The 21,638-nt window shown below is 47.2% G+C and overlaps 1 protein-coding gene across 1 annotated transcript in view; it reads left to right on the top strand.

Annotated features, from left to right (window-relative positions):
* The first annotated feature begins 258 nt into the window (after window positions 1-258).
* LOC149362866 (uncharacterized) overlaps window positions 259-21,638 on the top strand; it is a 47,654-nt gene continuing 26,274 nt past the window's right edge. Inside the window, exons 1-8 of the mRNA XM_089573283.1 lie at window positions 259-421; window positions 771-798; window positions 2,685-2,786; window positions 3,621-3,914; window positions 4,876-5,122; window positions 6,518-6,855; window positions 11,292-11,368; window positions 17,610-17,787. Of these exons, the coding sequence (XP_089429409.1) occupies window positions 778-798; window positions 2,685-2,786; window positions 3,621-3,914; window positions 4,876-5,122; window positions 6,518-6,855; window positions 11,292-11,368; window positions 17,610-17,787 (1,257 nt within the window). The 5' untranslated portion in view covers window positions 259-421; window positions 771-777. The remainder of the gene's footprint in view (window positions 422-770; window positions 799-2,684; window positions 2,787-3,620; window positions 3,915-4,875; window positions 5,123-6,517; window positions 6,856-11,291; window positions 11,369-17,609; window positions 17,788-21,638) is intronic.

Raw genomic sequence — 21,638 nt, 5'->3', positions numbered from 1 at the left:
CAATTTTGCGTCAGTTGCACAGCGTAGCAAAGCCCGAGAGCGAAACCGAAACAGCACTACAGAGTCCCCATCATGATAACATCATCATAACCCACATAAACGAGCTATATGTGGTATTCGTCGTTTCTTTAGATAAGCGTAAAAAAAAACATAGATTAAAATTTTTGATGTAGATAATGTAGATTCGCCACAAGTGACATCTGGTGAGAGAAACTGTCTCCAACAGCGGTTTGCAGCCTCTCTCGTGCATGCATCTCCCCCTCCGCCTTTGCGCTAACCGCTCCGCTAGCGTTTGCTGGTTCCAATGAGCTCCTCAAACAGCTGTAATATGCTCCCGTGAAATGCTGCAGATTACTTGCGCGCTGCCCGGCATGGAGTAACCGCCTCCAGAGGAGCAGTTAGCTCTGACTTCAGCATTTCGGTAGGTTTCCTTGACATACTAGAAGCGCGGTGAAGAAAAAAAAAAAAGTAGGAAGCGAGAGTAGCGAGGCAGAAAGGCGCTTACTGCACTGCGAAAACTTCCGTATAGCGCATGACTTGTCGGCCTGTAGTGCAGTGTTTGTCCTCAAAAAATGTGCTTCGATTAACTTGGTTAATGGACTTCGTACATGCGTTCGTTACAAGCGCTGAGCTGTCGTTGTGCTTGTGAGGAGTACTAGGTCGATAAGTTGGAATATAACGGGCCGCGCTAAATGACAGGTGTGCCTTCTTGCATGTTTGTTTCCTTTCAGGAATAGTAAACTGATATGTGTGCTTGCTTTTTGTGACAGGTAACCGATGGAGGACCACGGAGTCGAGGTACGGCTTCAGTTTCTTTATTTTATTGTGTTGTCACTCGACTTGCTCGCGTCCATGTCTTCGGTGGGATGGCGAGATTCCCGCAATAGATAGAACGCAGCGTTAACCGGTCAACGCTAACCTGAGTGCCGATGGTAATTGCATTACATGTGAGCAAATAACTTCGTCGCAAGCCGTTCTAGCGATGTTCTAGCCGTACTTAAGGTTTTTGAGGTATTTAACGTTCCAAAGCGACTCGGGCTATGAGACGCCGTAGTGAAGGGCTCCGGAAATTTCGACCACCTGGGGTTCTTTAACGTGCCCCAGGTGGTCAAAATTTCCGGAGCCCTTCACTACGGCGTCTCATAGCCTGAGTCCTTTGGGACGTTAAGCGCCATAAACCAAACCTAAACCAGGTATTTGTTGCCGATTCAAGCCCTCCCGGCTACCCGCAAGAGGTGTGAAACGTTCTGTTATGGCATGCTGAATGCGGGCTTAAGCGCCAGGAAGCATTTTTTTTTTCTATCAGTACTGGCATGCGATGGATGTGCTAAATCTGCACTGTTCTGTATCGGCCGCATATCTGCCTGTCACTGTCACTTCTTTGCCTAGGGGGGATAGTCTTGGAGTGCCTTGGGCTTTTATTTTTGTTTTGGTGTGTGATGTCAGCATACATGAACGATCCCCCAGGTGGTCTAAATTAGTTAAAAGCCCTCCACAGCGGCACCCTTCATGCATAGCCTATGTGTCTCATCTAGTCGTTTAACCCCCATTTTTTTTTTTACTTCAGTAAGTTACCACTAAATTTGCAGTTGTGGAATGTAACATAAATTCTTCCAGCTTCCTGTGAAGCTCATTCTTTTAATTACATTATGTTCCGAGTAATAACTGCAACTGACTCTTTGGGGAAAGTATCTTTGTACACGCAGAAACTGAACTACTTGGGTACCAGTGCGATGTCAGTGCATGTTAAAGAACCCCAGGTGGTCGAAATTTCCGGAGCCCTTCACTACGGCGTCTCTCATAGCCTGAGCTGCTTTGGGACGTTAAACCCCATAAAACCATCAATTTCGATATTTTTGGTCAGTGTTCCTGTAAGGGCACTACAGATTTCAACTCAAAGGGTATACAGGCTGGCCGTCCCAGGAGAACTGTGATCTAATTTTCTTTTAATTTTAGTGCTAACGGTGATCCAAAGTGTGAGCTGTTAGAAGTTAAGGTACACTCTGCATGTTTGCATATAATAGTGCAATGATTGGCAAATTCTTTTGTGGTGGGAGGTGACACCAATCATTTGGTGAACGCCAGTTTCAGTGTACGACAGTAATAGTATTATTTTTCCTTAGCAACACGTATACTTGGGCAAGTTGATGGAAAATACTTCCGCCAGTTGTGGGAGCACAGTGCAAACACCAGGACAGAAAAAAAAAAAAGAGAGACGACTGAGATACACTTGTATTGCCGCCTTTCTGTCATTTTTCGCTGGCCGCCGCGGTGGCTCAGTGGTTATGGTGTTCGGCTGCTGACCCGAAAGGCGTGGGTGCGATCCCGGCCGCCGCGGCGGTTGAATTTCTTTGGAGGAGAAATTCTAGAGGCTCGTGTACTGTGCGATGTCAGTGCACGTTAAAGAACCCCAGGCGGTCGAAATTTCCGGAGCCCTCCACTACGGCGTCTCTCACAGCCTTAGTCACTTTGGGACGTTAAACCCCATAAACCAAACCATTTTTCGCTGTTGTTGTCAGTGCTACCACACTTTGCAGAATAATTTTCCTGATGCTGGTAAAGAAATGAATATTGCGGAGCTGTCCTGCAGTGGCACAGCTGTGCTTGCCCTGGCCTTGTAGTGGGCATGTGTTACTTTTTGCACTGCTGCATGTAGCTGCTCTGCGTGTGTGTGTTGTGTGCAGAGCTTGGCGGAGGTGTTCCGCTGCTTCATCTGCATGGAGCGGCTGCGGGATGCCCACCTCTGCCCACACTGCTCCAAGCTTTGCTGCTATGCCTGCATTCGAGTGAGTACCACCAAAGGGGGGATTCAGGGGCTGGCCGCTGTACACAGCAGCTCTAGAAGGTGCAGAGATACCCCGTTCATGAGCATCTGGCATAACAGGGTCGAAACTTGTAAAAGAATAAAATATGCTCTATACGTGCATAATGCATCTTGCAGCAGCTGAAAAAAAAGGGGGGGGGGGGGCTTTATTTTGGAGGCCGGAAAAAAAAGGTTGAACTGATACAAATAAAAGAATTTTCCCTTTGCCTTTCTCACATTTGTTTGTAAAGAATTTTTGCGTGGCCTTTCTCACATTTTCTTGTAAAGAATTTTTCCATGGCCTTTCCCACATTTGCCTGTAAAGAATTTTTCCATGGCCTTTCTCACATTTGCTTGGAGAGAAGGCAGTGTAATGGGGATGCAAGATATGGATTTCATGGGGAGGCTTGTATCTACTGTGCACATGCTAACTTTAACTTTGCTTTGTGGGATAGCGGCAATTCCCACTCCATCTGTAGAAGCACACAGCAGTAATGAAATTCAGTCTGCTATATTTACTTGTGTACTTAGTCTGAGCAGTAGGTTGACCACTTAGGTTCAGAGGAAACCAAGGATTAAAACTAGCAGATCTAAATGCACCTACTTTATATTTGAGGCAGTAGGTTGGCAAATTTCAAATCAAACACGACAGATTTTCAGACCTGTTGTGGAGTAAAAAGGTTGACATGCACTCCGGCAGAGCAGCAGTTGGGTTGTCCAAATCTGCAGTGTTTTTCCTTTGGTGACTTGCGACCACTTATTTTTTCTTTGAGTCTCGTGTGTGACGCTGACAGCCCCGTCATTTCCTCCCGTGCAGCGCTGGCTGACGGAGCAGCGGTCTCAGTGCCCGCACTGCCGAGCATCGCTGCACCTGCACGAGCTGGTCAACTGCCGCTGGGTGGAGGAGGTGACACAGCAGCTGGACACCCTGCAGCTGAGCTCGGCCGCAGCCGCTGCCGGTGCCAGTGGGGAGGCCAAGCCGGGGTCTCCCGAGCCGGGTGGTGGGCGTGACCAGGAGCGTTGCCAGCACCACAAGGGCGAGAAGCTCAGCGTCTACTGCTGGAACTGCCGCCTCTGCATCTGCCACCAGTGCGCCCTCTGGGGGGGAACGGTACGTCTCTGAGCCAGGGAAGCAAGTAAATGTATGATGAATGAGGATGGGAATGAATGGTACTTTCATTGGCAGTGTTAAATGCAGCTGTGGTAGTTCAGTAGATACAGGAGGCATGCTGTTTGAAGACAAGTTTTGAAGGGGGTGAAATCCAAAAATGCTAATTTTCCTACATTTTAAAGAAGTGTGCGCTGTCGAAATTAAACCTCCACCCCTTGCTAAGGTCTCTGCATTATTGGTGTAGTATTGGTACAACTTATTGATGCTTGAGGTACACAGGCAGGTCTGTCTGGTGCAACTTATTGGTACTTGAGGTACGCAGGCGGTTCTGTCTGGTGCAACTTATTGGTACTTGAGGTACGCAGGCGGTTCTGTCTGGTGCAACTTATTGGTACTTGAGGTACGCAGGCGGTTCTGTCTGGTGCAACTTATTGGTACTTGAGGTACGCAGGCGGTTCTGTCTGGTGCAACTTATTGGTACTTGAGGTACGCAGGCGGTTCTGTCTGGTGCAACTTATTGGTACTTGAGGTACGCAGGCGGTTCTGTCTGGTGCAACTTATTGGTACTTGAGGTACGCAGGCGGTTCTGTCTGGTGCAACTTATTGGTACTTGAGGTACGCAGGCGGTTCTGTCTGGTGCAACTTATTGGTACTTGAGGTATGCAGGCGGTTCTGTCTGGTGCAACTTATTGGCACTTGAGGTACGCAGGCGGTTCTGTCTGGTGCAACTTATTGGCACTTGAGGTATGCAGGCGGTTCTCTCTGGTGCAACTTATTGGTACTTGAGGTACGCAGGCGGTTCTGTCTGGTGCAACTTATTGGCACTTGAGGTACGCAGGCAGTTCTGTCTGGTGTAACTTTACGCAGGCAGTTCCATCTGTGTCCATTTCAAAAGGATGAATATAAGTACAGGACAAGGTGGCCAGTGTGCCCCCTGATGATGTCTGTTGCCCTGCACCAGCACTGTGGGCACGTGTTCAAGCCCCTGGAGGAGGTGCACGCCCAGCAGGTGGCGGCCGTCCGGGAGCAGGTGGGGGCCCTGCGGAGGCGCCTGGTGCACCTGCTGGGCCTGGTGGCCCAGGTGGAGCGCTCGGTGGAGGCCGTGCGCCAGGCCAAGGACCTGCGGGTGCACGAGATCCGCAATGCCGTCGAGCACATGATCGCCCGCCTGGACGCCCAGCTCAAGGGGCGACTGCTCTCCCTCGTCGGTGGGTGGCTCAACGGATGCTCCTGCTGGTTGTTCTGTGTTCACACGCTCTGTTCTTAACAGGTTTGAAGTGTAAGCTTGGATGGCCGTGGATGGCCCTTGAAAAATTTGATGGCCACTTACAGGAGGGGAAGGGGGGGGGGGGCACTGCGATGGCTGAGTGGCTAAAATGCTCAGCTGCTGGCCCGGAAGACACGGGTTCGATCCCAGCCGCGGCGGTCGAATTTCGATGGAGGTGATATTTTTGAGGTCTTTGTACTGTGTAATGTCAATGCATGTTAAGGAACCCCAGGTGATCAAAATTATTCCAGAGGCCTCCACTACGGCATCCCTCATAGCCTGAGTCACTTTGGGACATTAAACCCCCATAAACCAAACTCACATGGGGGAGATTGAAATTGTGCACCTTTTATCCTGGGAAATCTTGCTCAGTGCCTTAAAAAAAAAAAAAAGCTTACAAACCACTTCCTTAACCTTAAGGTCCCCTAGTTTCATGAGATTGCACAACAAAAAAAAAAGCGGATATAAGTATTTTTCGTCGAATTATGCGTTATGGGCATCGGTATGAATGATGACAGTATGATTAAAAAATTACTGTTTTACCATATTTTCATGAATATAACGCGAGGGGAGGTTTTGAGAACTCAAGAGAGTTAAGAAAAAAATATTACTATTAGTATAATTCAATCTTGTACTGTTCAGAGCAACCATAGCCAAGGCCCACCCCCTCCATCCCTCCAAAACACAAGCAGTGCACTAAAATATGGGAGCAGCAGCTGCATCGACATTATTCAAGAGTCGACACTTCAGATGCGTTCAGCAGCCAAGTCTCTGATACTTTAGTGCGCTCATCCTGTGGTGCAGCAGCAGCCACTGTTGCCACCGTGCTCTTTGAGCTGCCCAGTCCTGTGCCCGTTTGCCTCTCTTCACTCACCCTACTGCAGTCAACTGTTTCAGTGGTTTCCCTTTCTCAGCGACTCATACTGCCTTCTTTCTATATCTAGAGCCACCTTTTCTTTTGCACTTACCTGCCGATGCTTTGCTGCAAGGTCATTGAAAAGCTGGCTTCTCCTAGTAGTTACAAGCCTCGTGGCAAAGATCACTTTAGATACCTTTGAAAAACTCGTCGACCTCTTTGCTCTTCCTATCATTAAATTTATCTCTCTGGGGGAAAGAAAAAAAAGCTACCTTTATTCGTGCCTTGATCTGAATATAGAGCGAGATACATTCTGCACCATTATTTGATGTCTCCCTTGGAATTTCTGGGATTCTTCGTTTTCTGTTTGTGAACTGGAAAATTTTTCGCCTCAGAAAGTTAGGGGCCTCACTCGTATTCAGCAGTGGTCCTCAAATCATTACGTATTATCTCTCTGCTTCCCTTCCGCCTGGCGAGCAGCGCAGAAGAACGCGCTGACCCAGGAGACGGAGCAGCTGGAGCAGCTTCTGCAGGCGGCTGAGGCGCAGCTGAGCTCGTGCTCCCGCTCGGAGCTGATTGCGCGCTCGCCCGAGATAGTGCGTCGGCTGGGGGAACTGCTGCAGCGGCAGCCCCCGTGTTCTCCCCCGCTGCTGCTGCTGCCGGGCGGGGGCCAGGAGTTCCCCTCCGAGATGGTGCCCCCGTACGAGTCGAGCGCCTTCCTGCTGCGCAACTTCTCCGCTCTGCAGCAGCGCGCTGACCCGGTCTACAGCCGGCCCCTGACCACATCGGGACTGACGTGGCGACTCAAGGTGTACCCGGTGCGCACCTGCCTTTGCATCCCACTCTTGGAAGGGCTGTTAGAGGCACATTTTTGAAGGGGTTAATGACATTAGTGGTCTCTTACTTTGTCATGTAACTAACAGCGCCAAAAAGCAAGACACACAAGTCCCCGACACAAGTCCCCGACACAAGTCCCCGACACAAGTCCCCGACACAAGTCCCCGACACAAGTCCCCGACACAAGTCCCCGACACAAGTCCCCGACACAAGTCCCCGACACAAGTCCCCGACACAAGTCCCCGACACAAGTCCCCGACACAAGTCCCCGACACAAGTCCCCGACACAAGTCCCCGACACAAGTCCCCGACACAAGTCCCCGACACAAGTCCCCGACACAAGTCCCCGACACAAGTCCCCGACACAAGTCCCCGACACAAGTCCCCGACACAAGTCCCCGACACAAGTCCCCGACACAAGTCCCCGACACAAGTCCCCGACACAAGTCCCCGAAAGCAAGACACAAGCAAGTCCCCCGTTCTTCGTCGTGTGTCTTGCTTTTTTGCGCTGTTAGTTATATGTTATGGATCACCAACTAGCCCGCACTCTTATCCTACTCTTACTTTATGTTTTGCAAACAGACCGCTTGCACTCGTATGATGAGGACATGATTCATATGGGTCAAGAGTAGGTGTGCTCAAAAATGTGCCACCCTTGGTGGTGTGGCAGGGGGTGCACTTGATGTAATGAACCTGGGAGCGAGTTTGGTCGAGGGCGTGGAAGAGGGATAAAAGTGGGGATTTTCTTTTTTGTTCGCCACTTATCATGGTCTGTCTGCAGTGGTTGGTTGGTTTATGGGGTTTAACGTCCCAAAGCGACTAAGACTATGAGGGACGCCGTAGTGGAGGGCTCCGGAAATTTCGACCACCTGGGGTTCTTTAACGTGCACTGACATCGCACAGTACACTGGCCTGTAGAAGTAGTGTCGCCACTTTACCTGAGTGGCCTTGAGGCATTAAAAAACTTTAGCCTCGCGTTTTGACTGGCCAGGAGTGTTGCGTAGCTGGGCACGACACACTGTGTGTTGCGCCCGTCGTGAAGCACAGAGGATGTCCAGGAGAGAATAATTAGCTTGTTGTGACCAATCAGCTTATGTGCAGGTCCCTCATATGAAAACGAACGAGTAGTATGTGCAAAAAAAAAAAATGAAACCATTGTTTTGGTTACTTCTGTACTAAAGTTCAGAAGGGCATTTTGATATTAATTATGCACCAAGAGGAAAACGAGTCAGAAAGCAGTAAAAAATGCTAAGGTAAAATCGTCAATTGTTCCACATTTTTCAGCGCCTGTTTGTACGTCTCTTCCTGGTGTCCGTGTCTTTTTTGCGCTGTTTTAGAATCAGTAAATGCCCCCCCCCCCCCCCCCCCTCCTTTTTGGTGCTAACCTACCGCTGCCCCCGTCCCTGGACATCGGGTGCCCCCCCCCCACCCCCTCCTGGAAAAAGTTCTGATGCCCTTAGTTGTTCGCATTTAATAGAGTAATCATTAATTCAGTGTTGCTCTTTTTCATATTGGAGGTACCTGTACATCTGAAGCCGGATATATTAAACTTGAAGGGAATCATGGTATAGTTCGATGTATTGATAATTAGATAGAAATGGCAATCGATAAGTTCTATTTGTTGTAACCTAGAAGCAAGAATACAATGCACCAATGCTAGTGATGCACTTCTTCTAGCTAGCAGCACAGCGCTTGTTAGAAATTGCTTGGCCTAACCCTCTTTGCACTGAAGTTTTAGCAGATGGTGCTTTGAAACTATAGCCATTGCCGATCATAAGATGTCTAATCCTATTACGAGGACATTATAGGTAGAATAATCTCAAGAAAATTAGACTGTTTCCAGAACACCTTCGGCAGTGAAGCATTCCAGGCGAGGGCTGCCACTATGCTTTAGTTAGGTTGGCTTCAGTGCATGACTGTCATGCAGCGTGGAAAATGTGTGCAGAAGACCAAAGGCCACCCTCAAGCATTCCCTATGTTCGCCTCATCATGCTGTTTCATAGTGCTAGAGCTGTCAGCAGGTGCCCAAGGCTGTGTGGCCAACCCGTCTCGCTGTGTGAAAACTGACTGAAGAGCACTGTTAAGAGAAACTCCACTTGCAGGGGCATGGTGCACCGTTTGATATACAGTCAAGCCCATTTATAACAGCCACATATATTGTGAATGCTCGCTTATTAAGAACGTGCGCAGTGCTACCATCCCAACATGCATTCGAACAATGGCAGTTCATCTCAGATACAACGAACAGCTGTGGCCATACTACCACTTCGTTGTAGTGAATGAGGAGGTGCCATTAATTTGGCCCCGAAGTTGAAACATTAACATTCACTCTTACAGCAAGCACAGAGACTGAACAGCGTCTCTTAGCCCTTGCGAATCCGCCCTGGAAGGAACATGTAGAGCAAAAGAAGCAATAAAAAGCGCAGTTTAAGCTATAGGTAACATCTGGCCAGGCACATGCCCATGTCTTGCAAGGTCAGTCATTGCCTGTGTGTATAACAACTCGGCAAAGCATCTGAAATAGAAGCAGAAGCACGGGGGCTCAAGACAGTGACAGCGTTGAAAGTGATGTTACTACACATGTTCGTGAATCAACTAACGGTTGTGATTTGACAATTTTGAATGCCTTGCTGGCCAGGCTGGCCACACGGTATGCAATGCCTGCTCTATTGGCTCCATGTTTTGTTCTGCTACCATGTGCAGGGAGCACCAGAAAACAGACGGTGCAGCTGACACATTCTTTGTGTACGTGTGCTGCAGTACTTTCGTTGCAGCAAGGGCCTAGGAGCGATAGATGACAAAGTTGGAAACAGATGTGACTAGACTCATGTAAATCTGTGGCAAAGCATCATTGATGTGTAGCTGGCCACATGCTGCCTCCAATGACTACCTTCGTGCGGATGTCAACGTCACAGAGCTGTGCTCTGAAGAAGCCCTTGTACACACAGTTCGAGCACTCTCCTACTGCTAGGAACCTGATTATTGAGGCAGACCTGCCAACAGCTGCCGTGGACACTTCAACCAAAATGATTTACATCGAGTAGCAGATTGTTGGCAGCAAGGGTGTGAGCGAAGAGAACAAGGTCGCCCTTGTGAACCTGGAAAGTGCGGCGATAGGAGCTGCTTTTAAGAAATAGACGCGCATGACGCAGTTGTAAAGAAATAAATTCCACTTTTTTGGCCGACTTAGTATTTTCAGGTGTAATGTGTGGAGTCCATTAAGTACGAACTTTGGATACAGCGAACGCAATCCACGAGACTGTCATATTTGTTATGAGTGGGCTCGACTGTATCGAACGTTTCACCAAATGAGAGTTCAATAAATGCAAACAATAGTGCTATGGTGTTGCTAGGGATTTTTGGGGGGGTGTTCTTACAGTTCGATATAAAGAGTAATTAGGTATATTTGGGCTCGACTCTAGCAGTAATGGTAGAGGGAAAGGGAATGGAATAAGAAACAAAGGGTACACAATAGATATATGCGCTGCGCTGCTTATTGGGCCCGATGAGATAGGGGTGTTCACAAACGGAACCTCTCCAGTGGACCTTTTTGACGCATGGCATTCGCACTGGCCCAAGAGCACCGGTTGGGCCAACATGGGAGGTGAAAAAAAGAGGATCTGCTGAGAATTTTCTAGTAAATTTCTTCATATATGGTGAGCACGATGAGGCTCTGATAATGGCGCCTGGCTCAGCTGACAAGTTCGGTTCGTTTAGAGTCTAAAGAAATCTTATGATGTGGCTGAGTACTGGCAACACTGAAATTTCTAATGATGAGGGAAAATAGAAAATTGTTAAGGAAGTAAATGAATATGTTTCCTTTTCTCAGAAAATTTGGATACATTACTTAACCAGCAGAGGATTGAAATTTTGTACTTAACCAGATAATGTTTACAGAGTTTTTCCAGCACAGGCTCAGAATGGTGTCACATATGAGAAAAAAGAAAGTAACGACACCGTGCCTTTTAGGAAAGGCACTTCACTATTGTAATTAAAGTCTGAGCGACGTGTCATGGTAGCCTGTAGCCCCTTTCTTGATAGATAACGTTTGACGTGGACAACACAATGCAGTGCTCTGTGGACTTTCATTTTAGTGCTGACCAAAGGCGTAGTGTTAGTATCATTGTCACTCTCAACAGTGGTGCTTCAGTGTGGCAGCTGCTGCAGAGTCAAGGTTGGGCATGTTCTGGTTTCGTGACCAAGATGCTTTTGGAACTGGTTTGTAATTGTGTGTTGAGTTTCTTTTACTGATAAGCACAGCAATTGGATTACCCAGGTGAAAGTTCAACCCTTTCATGTGGCGCAGTGGCGTTGATGGTTGTATGGTTGCCTGGCTTTGTCGAATATGTTGGCAACAGGATCTTTGAGCTTTTTTGTTGACAATGTTTTCTTTTTCTTTTCCCTCTTCTCACCATAGGATGGGAATGGCGTTGTGAGGGGAAACTACCTGTCAGTCTTCCTCGAACTCACAGCCGGCCTGCCAGAGACATCGAAGTGAGTCATGCTGAGTGCCTTTGTTTATATTGTTTACTCCATAAAGTTTCTGTTGGTGACAGGCTACATTGATTCCTGGCGAGATATTTCAGCTATTGGCCTGTCATGTGGAGCTGTGATAGTTTCTTTATCTCGAAACTGTCAGCATGGATGCCGCATGTCTGTGGCGCACTGTTTCTGCATCATATACCCATTTGTATCTGTCTGAATTTGTGAACATAGTAATGAAGTTCTACATGGCTGTCTTCAAGCCTCATAGTGTCTGTTTCAACTCAGACACTTTAAAGGATGCTTACAAATGGGGAATGTAAGACACATATAGACAGTTTCACCTGAATGAGTGTGAACCAAGGTGAGGGAACTGAAATGATCGAAAACGCTCGAAGCAGTGCAGTTTTAAGAGGCTGAATGTAATTTCAGTTTTTACACCTGCAACTGTGCATCTTGTTTTATATTTAAAAAGAAGTGCTGCTAGCATGCTGTAGTTGGATACAACTTAAAAAAAAATAGTTGCTTACACTGGGCCATGGTCCGCAATGTTGTGTATTACTCCGCTGGCCAATCACAATAGTAAACGAGATCAACTTTTTACTGTTTCATTATATTAAACAAGCTAGGTAACAAAATTCTAGAGCTTTAAATCTTTTTTTCTTATTAGCTTTTTGTTTAGGCAACAAGAAATGTTTTAACAATTTAACTGTATTGTCGTGGAGGATTTCTGTGCTGCAGTTATGAATGTGGGCGGCGCTTCACTGCAGACTTAATTTGTATTCGACTATAGTAGTTAGTGTGTTTGAATAAATACATAGCAGCTAGTTTTAACCTCGTAATATCCAGGCACTGAAACTGGGTAGAGAGATGAGCTTCCAGGATTTCATCACAAATTGTTTTACCTTCATTGCAGGAATGGAATAACTAGGATAATTATATTTAAAAAAAAAAGGGGGAATTATTGCATGATTAAATTTTGGCGATTTTTGGACGAAAATAGGTCATAAATATGCAGGTGCACTTAGTAAATCATGAGCAATGTTCAAAACTGCTCCCTTGTTTGTCATTGTGGAGTTATGACCACATGAATATCAGGCTGTGTTGCCGTTAGGCTTAGCTTTTGCATGGATTTATCTTTTGGTATATGCCTCCTGCATCTGTGGTAGCTGATGCTTTGACCCTACTCTGATATGTACATGGAAAAGTCTTTCAGCAAGTATGTCAGCAACGCTTCTGTGAACAGAAATGAAAACTGATCACATTTTTACGCTTCGTATCACAGGTTATGATATGAGGGGCGTTACAGAGTTAAGAACTTTATTACAGAGGCAAGTCAGTTGGCAAAGTGCACGACTCGAGAACCATGCGGACATTAAAGTGCCATTGGCGCATGACAGTAATAGAATCTTTCTATTTAAATAAATTGTACATGTGTTGCATAGCCATAATGTGTGCGTGGTTTAATAAATTTTCGTACGAAGTCAGCACTCCATGTGGGTTCCTGCGTTTTTTCCCGGTGCTGTGGTGCCACTGAAACTGGCATGGACATGTCAGTGAGAGCTATGTCATCTGTGAGCAGTAGCTGCATGCCTAGCCCTCTCAGGATTCGTTTTTTTGTTCGGACGTCACCCAGCCACAGCGTCTAATAGTGAAACCTCGAAGGTTGACCTCACGCGATCATGAAAAAACAAAATGCTGAGTAAATATATCCACAAAAGTAAATATATCCCCTGTCATAGTATATGATGGTACCTGCAGCTCCTAATTTTCTGTTGCAGAGAGTTTTAAATTCGGCGAACTGAGAAGAAAACAATCAAATATTTCGCGGGAAGCCTCCCACCCGTTGACATATGCGGAAGTTCACAGTGCTGCAGCTGCTATGCCGTCTCTTCTCGTTTCATTTAATTATGTTTAGGGCTGCACAGATCTTTGCTCATTTGCCATTTCACCGCCTTCTTTTCTGTCACAATAGGGGATATTCAAAATTCCGCAAGTGCGCTTTCCCGCATAACAATGTTGCCCCCAACAAGATGGCTGACCATGCGTTTCCAGCTGAAACAAAGCAAGAAAGACTGGTTTTTTTGTTTGATTCTTCCAAAATACGTTTCTCACATTCTATCCACACCTTTAGCGCCTGTCCTGTAGACCACGTAGTTAATTTATAGCGAAGTCGGCCATCTTGTCTGGGGCTACATAGTTATGTGTGAAAGCGCACTTGCGGAATTTTGAATATCCCCTATAGTCCATGCCACCTTCTTTCTACTTTTGTGGCAACTTTTTTTTTTCCCCTGCGCGTGCTTCGCCTCGATGGCCTTAGGCCATCAAGATGTTGCCTTTTTCTCACAGCTCGTGAGCATAGTGGGGGAGCTTGCAGTGGCCCTCTCGTAGGAATTTTGTTTTAAACAGGTGCCAGACCATGACTTTTCCCATACAAGGATGTGAGTGTGTTGCTGCCAGAGCTGCAGCGCTTGACACACTAGCTAGCTTGAAAGGATAGAGGGGAAAACATGTCAGGGCATCAGCAGGACTTGGTTTGTTACGAAATTCTACCTTTCAGTGGAATTCAGACAATGAAAATACATTCCCATCGTTATGCAATTCCTACTTATGTCCATAAACTTAATATCATAAAAAAAAAGAGACCGTACAATTTCACGAATAATGGTAAAATCCACGATTTTTCATGAAATTGTGGGAAAATAGGGCTTTAATGATACCTAGGGTATTCCATGAAGGAACTTTATTCACTTGGGAACATTGAAATTCGTTATGTCATGCGCCAGTGTGGTCTCACAGCTAATAGTGGTTCATATGCCCTGAAGGCATTTGAACTGGGTCACATCTGCTTCATTAAGCCCCATATTTGGGCAAACAGGTGAGGTACGTCTAACAAGCACAGTTTTTCCAGCGCTAGAGCCAGGGCTGCCACCAGTTTCATCAGCATAGCTTGCACTGGATGGCTTTTTGCCAGTGGTAGACAGAGGCAACAGTGTGACTACTGCACCTCAACTGTGCTGTCTCTAAACATGCAAAAGGTGGCAGTTGCAGAACTCTGGGAAGAGCCCATTGCAGAACTTCTGGGAAGAGCCCCTCACAGGCGTGGCTCTTCGCAGGCGTTATTGCCGGCAGTGGTCAATGGTCAGAGCTTTGCCCCGATGTAAGATACACAAGAGTAATGCTGTCACTTGGGAAGCACTAAACATGGGAAGTGCACGGTTCATGACAGCGCAGTGAGATAGAGCCCAATCACAGCTACACATTGACGTCTATCAGCTAGTAATGTGGCAGTGGTGGCTATAGCACATGGAGGGCAACAAAATTTTGCTGCGGCCAGCCTAAACTGCAAGGTGCTGGACGGCCACCATGCTGCAGAGAAGCGAAGTCATGTGACAATGATAAGTGGGGATAGCTGTGGTGATGGGCACATCCACATGGCTTGGACTGTGGCCACTCAAACATTGGTGCCTGCGGATGTGGGGTGGCAGGGCAGTGGCACCAGGGATGGGAGAGGTCTCTCTTCTTGGGTGTGTCAGCAGTTGCAAGCCATTCATCTTGCACTGTATTATGTAAGTATCAGTAACTGAAAGTTGGGCTAGTTGGACCCAACATTCTGATGTTGGACAGCAACTTGTGAGCATGGCCTGATTCTTCTTCATATCACGTGTACAGTAGAACCCCGCTGTTACGTTCCTCACTGCTGCGTTTTCCCGGCTGTTACGTCGTTTTCTTCGGGTCCCGGCATAGCTTCCATAGGATCCAATGTATTGGGAACCCCGCTGTTACGTCGTAGCCGAGGAAACGATCCCGCATGATACGTCGCAACCGGGCTCCCCGAACCCGCCCGGGCAATGCGCGCCAACCGGCATTTTGATTTTTGACGAGTCTTGGCCAGGCTTGGCTACGGAACTGGCTGCAAGAAGCCGCACGCGAGTTGGAGAGGCCGCCACTAGATGGCTATCTGCCTCGCACGCCGAACGCCGCGATCTTTATCGTGGGAGGTGGTGAGGAGGAGGCGCGCGGCTGCGGTCGCTTATCAGCGCGTCTTTTCTTTCACTCTTTCTTTTTATCTTTTAACTCTCCTCTATCTGCAAGTGACAGCGGTGGTGCACGCCGAACGCCGCGATCTTTATCGTGGGAGGTGGTGAGGAGGAGGCGCGCGGCTGCGGTTGCTTATCAGCGCGTCTTTTCTTTCACTCTTTCTTTTTATCTTTTAACTCTCCTCTATCTGCAAGTGACAGCGGTGGTGTCTCGGCTGGAGCCAGTCGGCAGGGCCCGTGCAATTTCCTTTTCATCCTTCTTAGTCGCAACAACATCTTCATTGTGCTTTGATGGCGTGATAGCGTTGAGTAAGCGGAAGGGGCTTTCCCTTGAGGAAAAGCTGGACGTACTAAACGCAGTCGACAGGCAGCCAGGGCGGCTTACGCGGAGCAGCGCGGCGAGCAGCCTACGAACATTTCAGTGCTTGACGCTGTGCACAACGTCGCTTCAGCGTGGACTGCAGTGAGCGCGTGAACTGCACAGCACTGCTGCGTGCGTGCGGTGTGGCCGCACCGCAAAGCGACGCTGACAGCAATGCGGCCTTTGCTATTGAGAAACGCGTTGTTCTTTCCAGCGAGCGAAAGAAACTGCAATCCACCATTCTCGATTTTTTAAAGTCCTAGGGTCAATTTGCGGGAATTAATTGTTTCAAGTCAAAGCTGCACTGTTTTCATTAATTTTCGGTGCTTTCCTCACTGTTGCGTTTTCCCGGCTGTTACGTTTTTTTTTCCCGGTCCGGTGAAAAACGTATGAACGGGGTTCTACTGTATACATTTCCATTCTGTGTGAATGAATCTTCAGTTGAAAGTTAGTGCTCGTCCCGTATTCTAGTCTCTTGTTTCTGTTGGCTTGTGTTATAATGTATAAGTATCAATATGTTGCTTCGATTGAGCGGTTAGGAGCTCCGGTGAAGTTTCCATACAATGCGTGGCATAGTTCATGGCTTGTATACTAGAGGCCCCCTCTCCCTCATATGCAATGATAGGTATGTGCTAATGAACACATTCCAGATAAGCCACTGCACTATAAGCGGATACCAAATGCATGAGGCTTATGGAAGCTGTATTTGGGGATTTTATGCAACTATGTTGTAAGCAGAGCTACCGCATGAGTGAGTACGTCTTAACAAGGTTTTAGCATCACACATTTTTTGCAGTTGCTTAAAAACAGTTGTGAATTTCTCTGAGTGGGAGCTGTGAGTTGAAAAGTGTAGCATGTTTGCAAGTTAAATGTTTGCTTGCATGTTCTAGTTAATTAGTAGACTAGTTGCTTCCATGATGCCTCTCTGTTACAGCCCCCAGTGTGGTCAGAATGATTCGAATAAAACTGTTTTTGTGGCACACATAGCCTTTTGTGAGCATTTTTCTCAGCCAAATCACTAGTGTGCTTACCGATTGCTGTGTAATTGGTCTGCCATGAATCTTGCATGTGCACTGAAATCTGTAGAGTAGTCTCTCTGCAGTCGGTCCTGCGGTAACTATGCCTTAAAGGTGCACTGAAGAGGAATCTGAACTTGCCTTTTTGCCATGGGAATTCGATCTACACATTCCAAGCATTCTTAAAACTTCGACTTATTGCCGTGTGTGGCCGATTTCCCTAATTAAATTGAATTAACGTCCGGCTCCTGCCTTTATTTTTGAATTCTCCCCTGTACGGTGGGCGGAGTCAACCAACGCGTGGAGTGCCTTTCAGCCAGCTCCGTGGAGGCTTTGCTTTCGCTTTATGTTGTTTTTTAGGTTTCCGTGAATAAATAGTTTCATTCGCAGATAATATAGCTGCAAAATAAGCCTGCAGAAATAAAAATACACACGGACTATTTGCTAATATGTATTACTACGCATTACTCCACCGATGGCAGAGCGGCAAGCTGCCACGGGACTGGGTGAAAGGCACTCTGCGCGTTGGTCGACTCCGCCCACCGTACGGGGAGAATTAAAAAAAAAAAAAAGCGGGAGCCGGACGTTAATTCGATTTAATTAGGGAAATTGGCCACACAGGGCAATAAATCGAAGTTTCTAAGAATGCTTGGAACGTGTAGATCGAGTTACCGCGGCAAAAAGACGAGTTCAGATTCCTCTTCAGTGCACCTTTAACTTTGACACCTGTAGCCTTTAGTGGTTACTGCGAAGGCTCACTCCAAATGTGAAGCTGTCTTCATGATGGCATGGGGAAAGAGCTCGCTCGGTTCTTATTGGGCCTCCCCCGTGTGCAGGTACGAGTACCGGGTGGAGATGAGCCACCAGGGGGGTGACCCGAGCAAGAACATTGTGCGTGAGTTTGCCTCTGACTTTGAGGTGGGCGAGTGCTGGGGCTACAACCGCTTCTTCCGCCTGGACCTCCTCGCCTCCGAGGGCTACCTCAGTGGGGACACCCTGCTGCTGCGCTTCGAGGTGCGCACTCCCTCCATGACCAGTTTCTGCATTTGTAGCAATGCTGCAGTGTTAATCCTGCACTTCACATTGCAGTGCGGCTGCCACCATTGATGGTGATGTCAGGAGATGCTGTTCATTAATCCCCTAACGGACATTTATATATTTTTTTAATGGCACCAAAATGGTCATTTAGTCCCCATGCTGCCACCTGTCAGCAAACCAAGAAAATGATTTGGACAAGCCCAACTCGCCCTAACCCATATATGCTTAGCGTCCTACATATACACACCTGCCAACTTTTCCGAATTTTCCGTAAAATGTACGAATTGGGACCCATATTATCATAGTAAGAATCTTGCCTCAAAGTTTACGGAAAACATTTCTCAAAAACATTTCCGAAAAACATCTGAAATTCTTTAAAAAAACCACACAGTTGCTGGTGGTACCTTGCACCGCCACGAGAGAGGAATATGTATCATCTGTGAAATTAGCAGTGGCAGGAAAACGTTTATTTCTACTCTTCAATCACCTGTTAACTCAGATAATACGGTCTGTTGTCAGGGTCCCAACTAAGACTATGGCCTTGGGAGCTCGTTTATTTGGACACCCATGAGCTGGCATCGGTCAGTTCGGATGGACTCTCGAAGTGGTGCCGTCTTGCAGTCTTGTTGACGTGCTAGACAAACCAATTGCGCAAATATTCGGCTCCAGGCCTGAACTGCATGTTACATTTCTTCCAGTGCCCCTCTGACATGCACGTATCTGCAGATTTTTGGAGAATTGGCAGGCCCCCGGCGATAGGGCGATAGAGAATGTGGCCGCGTAGTTTCGTTTTTAGAGCTTCGCCGCGAGCCTGTAGTGGCGGCAGCTGTCTGCTGCGCTTATCAGTCAGCCAGCCAAGCTACATGCTGTTTAGGACAATGGTTGCGTTCTCGCGGTCATTTTTTGTTTGTTTATTTATTTGTCAAGGGCATCTTAATTGCCTCTTTGACAAGGCTCTGAAACCAGTGCGCACTTGCTTGATACTTTCGTTCTTCCAGCGTGCTGGAATTCCAGGCTCGTCAGGTGCTGTTCGTTGTTTGTGTGTTTCTTCATGTGCGACGCCACGTGTGAAGAACTTGAAACGCTATCGCATCTTAGACTGAAAGAAGCACCGCAACATTTTTCTTAAAAAAAAAAGAAATGTGTGCTGGCTCCCCCCCAACTTGGTCGCGAAGGTTTTAAAAATTTGAAAGCCTTTAGGTTGGCAGGTATGCTTATAGGACGCTGTTTTTTCATGCAGCGACTCTAAAAGTTTGTGTAAAAGCTTGCGCCCGCTAGCCTAGGTTCAAGAGGCTCTAAACTTGCAAAAAGTTGTGTTGTATGCATACAAAAAGATCCACCAGTCTTCTCTGGACGCCAGTTTTCAGATTCCACCCCATGTACTACATTGTGAGTCTGTTAGAAAAACAAATAGTTTTTGCGCATTTTTGCACATTTCGCACCACACAGGGTGAGAAATAGATCTTAAGTTTTACCAAACATAACAGGTAGAGAATTTGCCTAGTATCCTGCATTGCAAGATGGATCAGAAGTCTGTATTGAGAAAAATATTTCCACATATATGGGTTAAACCAGATGCAGTGCGCCACAAAACACACGACAAGCTGTACTCATCATGAGCCAAAAATGACAGCCAGCTTGCAGTAAGCCTGGCTCGTCTAAGTCCGCTGGGAGATTAAAGATGCTGTAGACTCGCCCCTTGAGCATCTCGTCCGTCTAATGTTGTCAAATAGTTAAAGGGTCAGTCTACTAAATTTTATCGACCATATTTTCTTTGCGGCAACCGATACCTTTTTACTCAAATTACCGTTTAGCCAGCTGTGGTGCCAAGAAGTGCGGTAGAACATTTTAAAATAGAATTTATTGATGTGGGAACACATCTGTATGAGATGGTAGTCTCATCTGGCAACCATCTGAATTTCCGTCGCACAGCGACAAACATGGCGGCGCCTGTCGAAGCCGGACCTCTCGCTTCGGACTGAATTCTCGTTGTTGCTGCCTTTTTCAGTGCGTTCACTGGCCATAAATGGCGCGCTGGTCTTTCGCTTCGTCTCATCTTGCCTATAAGAAAACACATAAGAGATAAATTTGCTTTATTTTAATAATTAGAGTGACGATTCTGCCGCTCCTAGGCTTAAAGGGATGGTGATAGGTTTCCCAGAAAAATTGAGTGAAGAGATGCACTTTACAGTTTTCTACCCTCGCAATTCGAATTTCTCGTCTAAATTACGCAAAAGAAAGCGCAAACCTATTTTATTTTGGCGAAAAGTGCAGCAGCAGCCTCGGGCGAGCTCGCGCGTCTCGTTGCCGCCTGTGATTGGTTGCGCGCCTCGTGACGTGAACACTGGCGTTGGCTCGGTGAGCCCGGATCGGTCGCCGCCGATGTAGTACATGAAGCGCGGCGCGCGGTGGTTCGGGGCTGTTGGTTTGATGCTTATATCACGAAGGAACACATCGAAAATTACCAGGAGGATCTTGGCGTCATCCCTTACATGTTCGAGCCGACTGAAAAGAGAAAACCTCTCCAAGAAAGAAACGACGCTGGCGCAAGCCGTGATTTTGACTCGAACGAAAGCGAAGTGTCAGCAACGTGTTGGAAATGACTTTGATGAGTATACTTTTCTTGCCAAACTACATTCAGAGATACAATGGATGAATTTTGAGGCGAGAAAATGCAGTATAGCACTGCTCCACGTAATTTTCCTGATACAATGTAAGCGGGATGCGATCGTCGGCATTTTTGTCTTGCCGCTTCTCGGTTCTGCCGCAAATCTGCTTGTAATCCACACAGATCATTGGCATGCGCAAGAAGTTATCAGGCTCTTTTTGCACGCAAATTTTATGCTTGCACCACTTCATGGTCACTGAATGCCGGCTCGGTTCATAACACACGCGTAAAACAAGTTCGCAGCGCTTTCCGACAGAACTCGTCTAGGTGACAAACGTGCGCCTTCCGTTCTGCGGGCCACGACGGCAGCTAGCAGTAAATTAAAATCCCTGTTTAGGCGAGTTGGTTCATGCTACAAGTCCTTGTAAGAATATTTTAATCCGTTTGCGGCAGCCCCTATCGTGTTTGTTTCCAGATCTAGCGGCAAGTGATTTTTTCACTAACTAGACGGACTCGTGCTGCAACCGAGCAGGACGAATCGCAAGGCTGGCTGCAGCACACTTGGCGCACAATGATATAATATTATTATTAATGCATGAAGCCATGCGGCAGTCGGCAATTTTTTACGACCACATGCGTTATTAGAAATGTATTTCTGGCAGTTGAGTGATGTCATTGTAAACACTGTACTTCCAAAATAGGTGTTCCTGTGTCCACTGCATTCCAGTGGAGAAGGAAAAAGACTGTTGGTGCTGCCAAGAAATAATGAAATTATCAGAAAACAGACAGACGGTATTGCGCCGGGTTTCAGTCGAGCTGGCTGTTGACAGGCCCAATGAACGCATTGTCGACATGCTCTGGTGATAGTCTTCATCACGAAAGTGGTCAGAGCATAGCGGTGTTGTCTTTAACGGCATGAAACCCCTTCGCTTCACAGCAGCGACTCACTTCTCTGAGAACTTATTTTGCGGGAAATAATGAAAGACCACATAGTCGCGGCGACTGGAGTTCGAGCAGCCGAAGGCTGCGCAGAACGCCGGCATGATGGGTCCACCGCTTCATTCAGTGCTGCACACGTTTCTGTACCTCACCACAAACATAAAAGCGCACAAATACAGGAACACACGGCAGCTTGAGGCGGCGTATGATGGCACGCACGCAGAAACAAGCGCGGTCGCGGAGGCTGCGAAGCGACGGACACCGGTGTTTACGTCACCAC

This window comes from Amblyomma mixtum, chromosome 2, assembly GCF_055824585.1.
Source record: "Amblyomma mixtum isolate Tamu chromosome 2, ASM5582458v1, whole genome shotgun sequence".
NCBI lineage: Eukaryota > Metazoa > Arthropoda > Arachnida > Ixodida > Ixodidae > Amblyomma > Amblyomma mixtum.
This window is presented reverse-complemented; position numbering and strand designations above follow the sequence as displayed.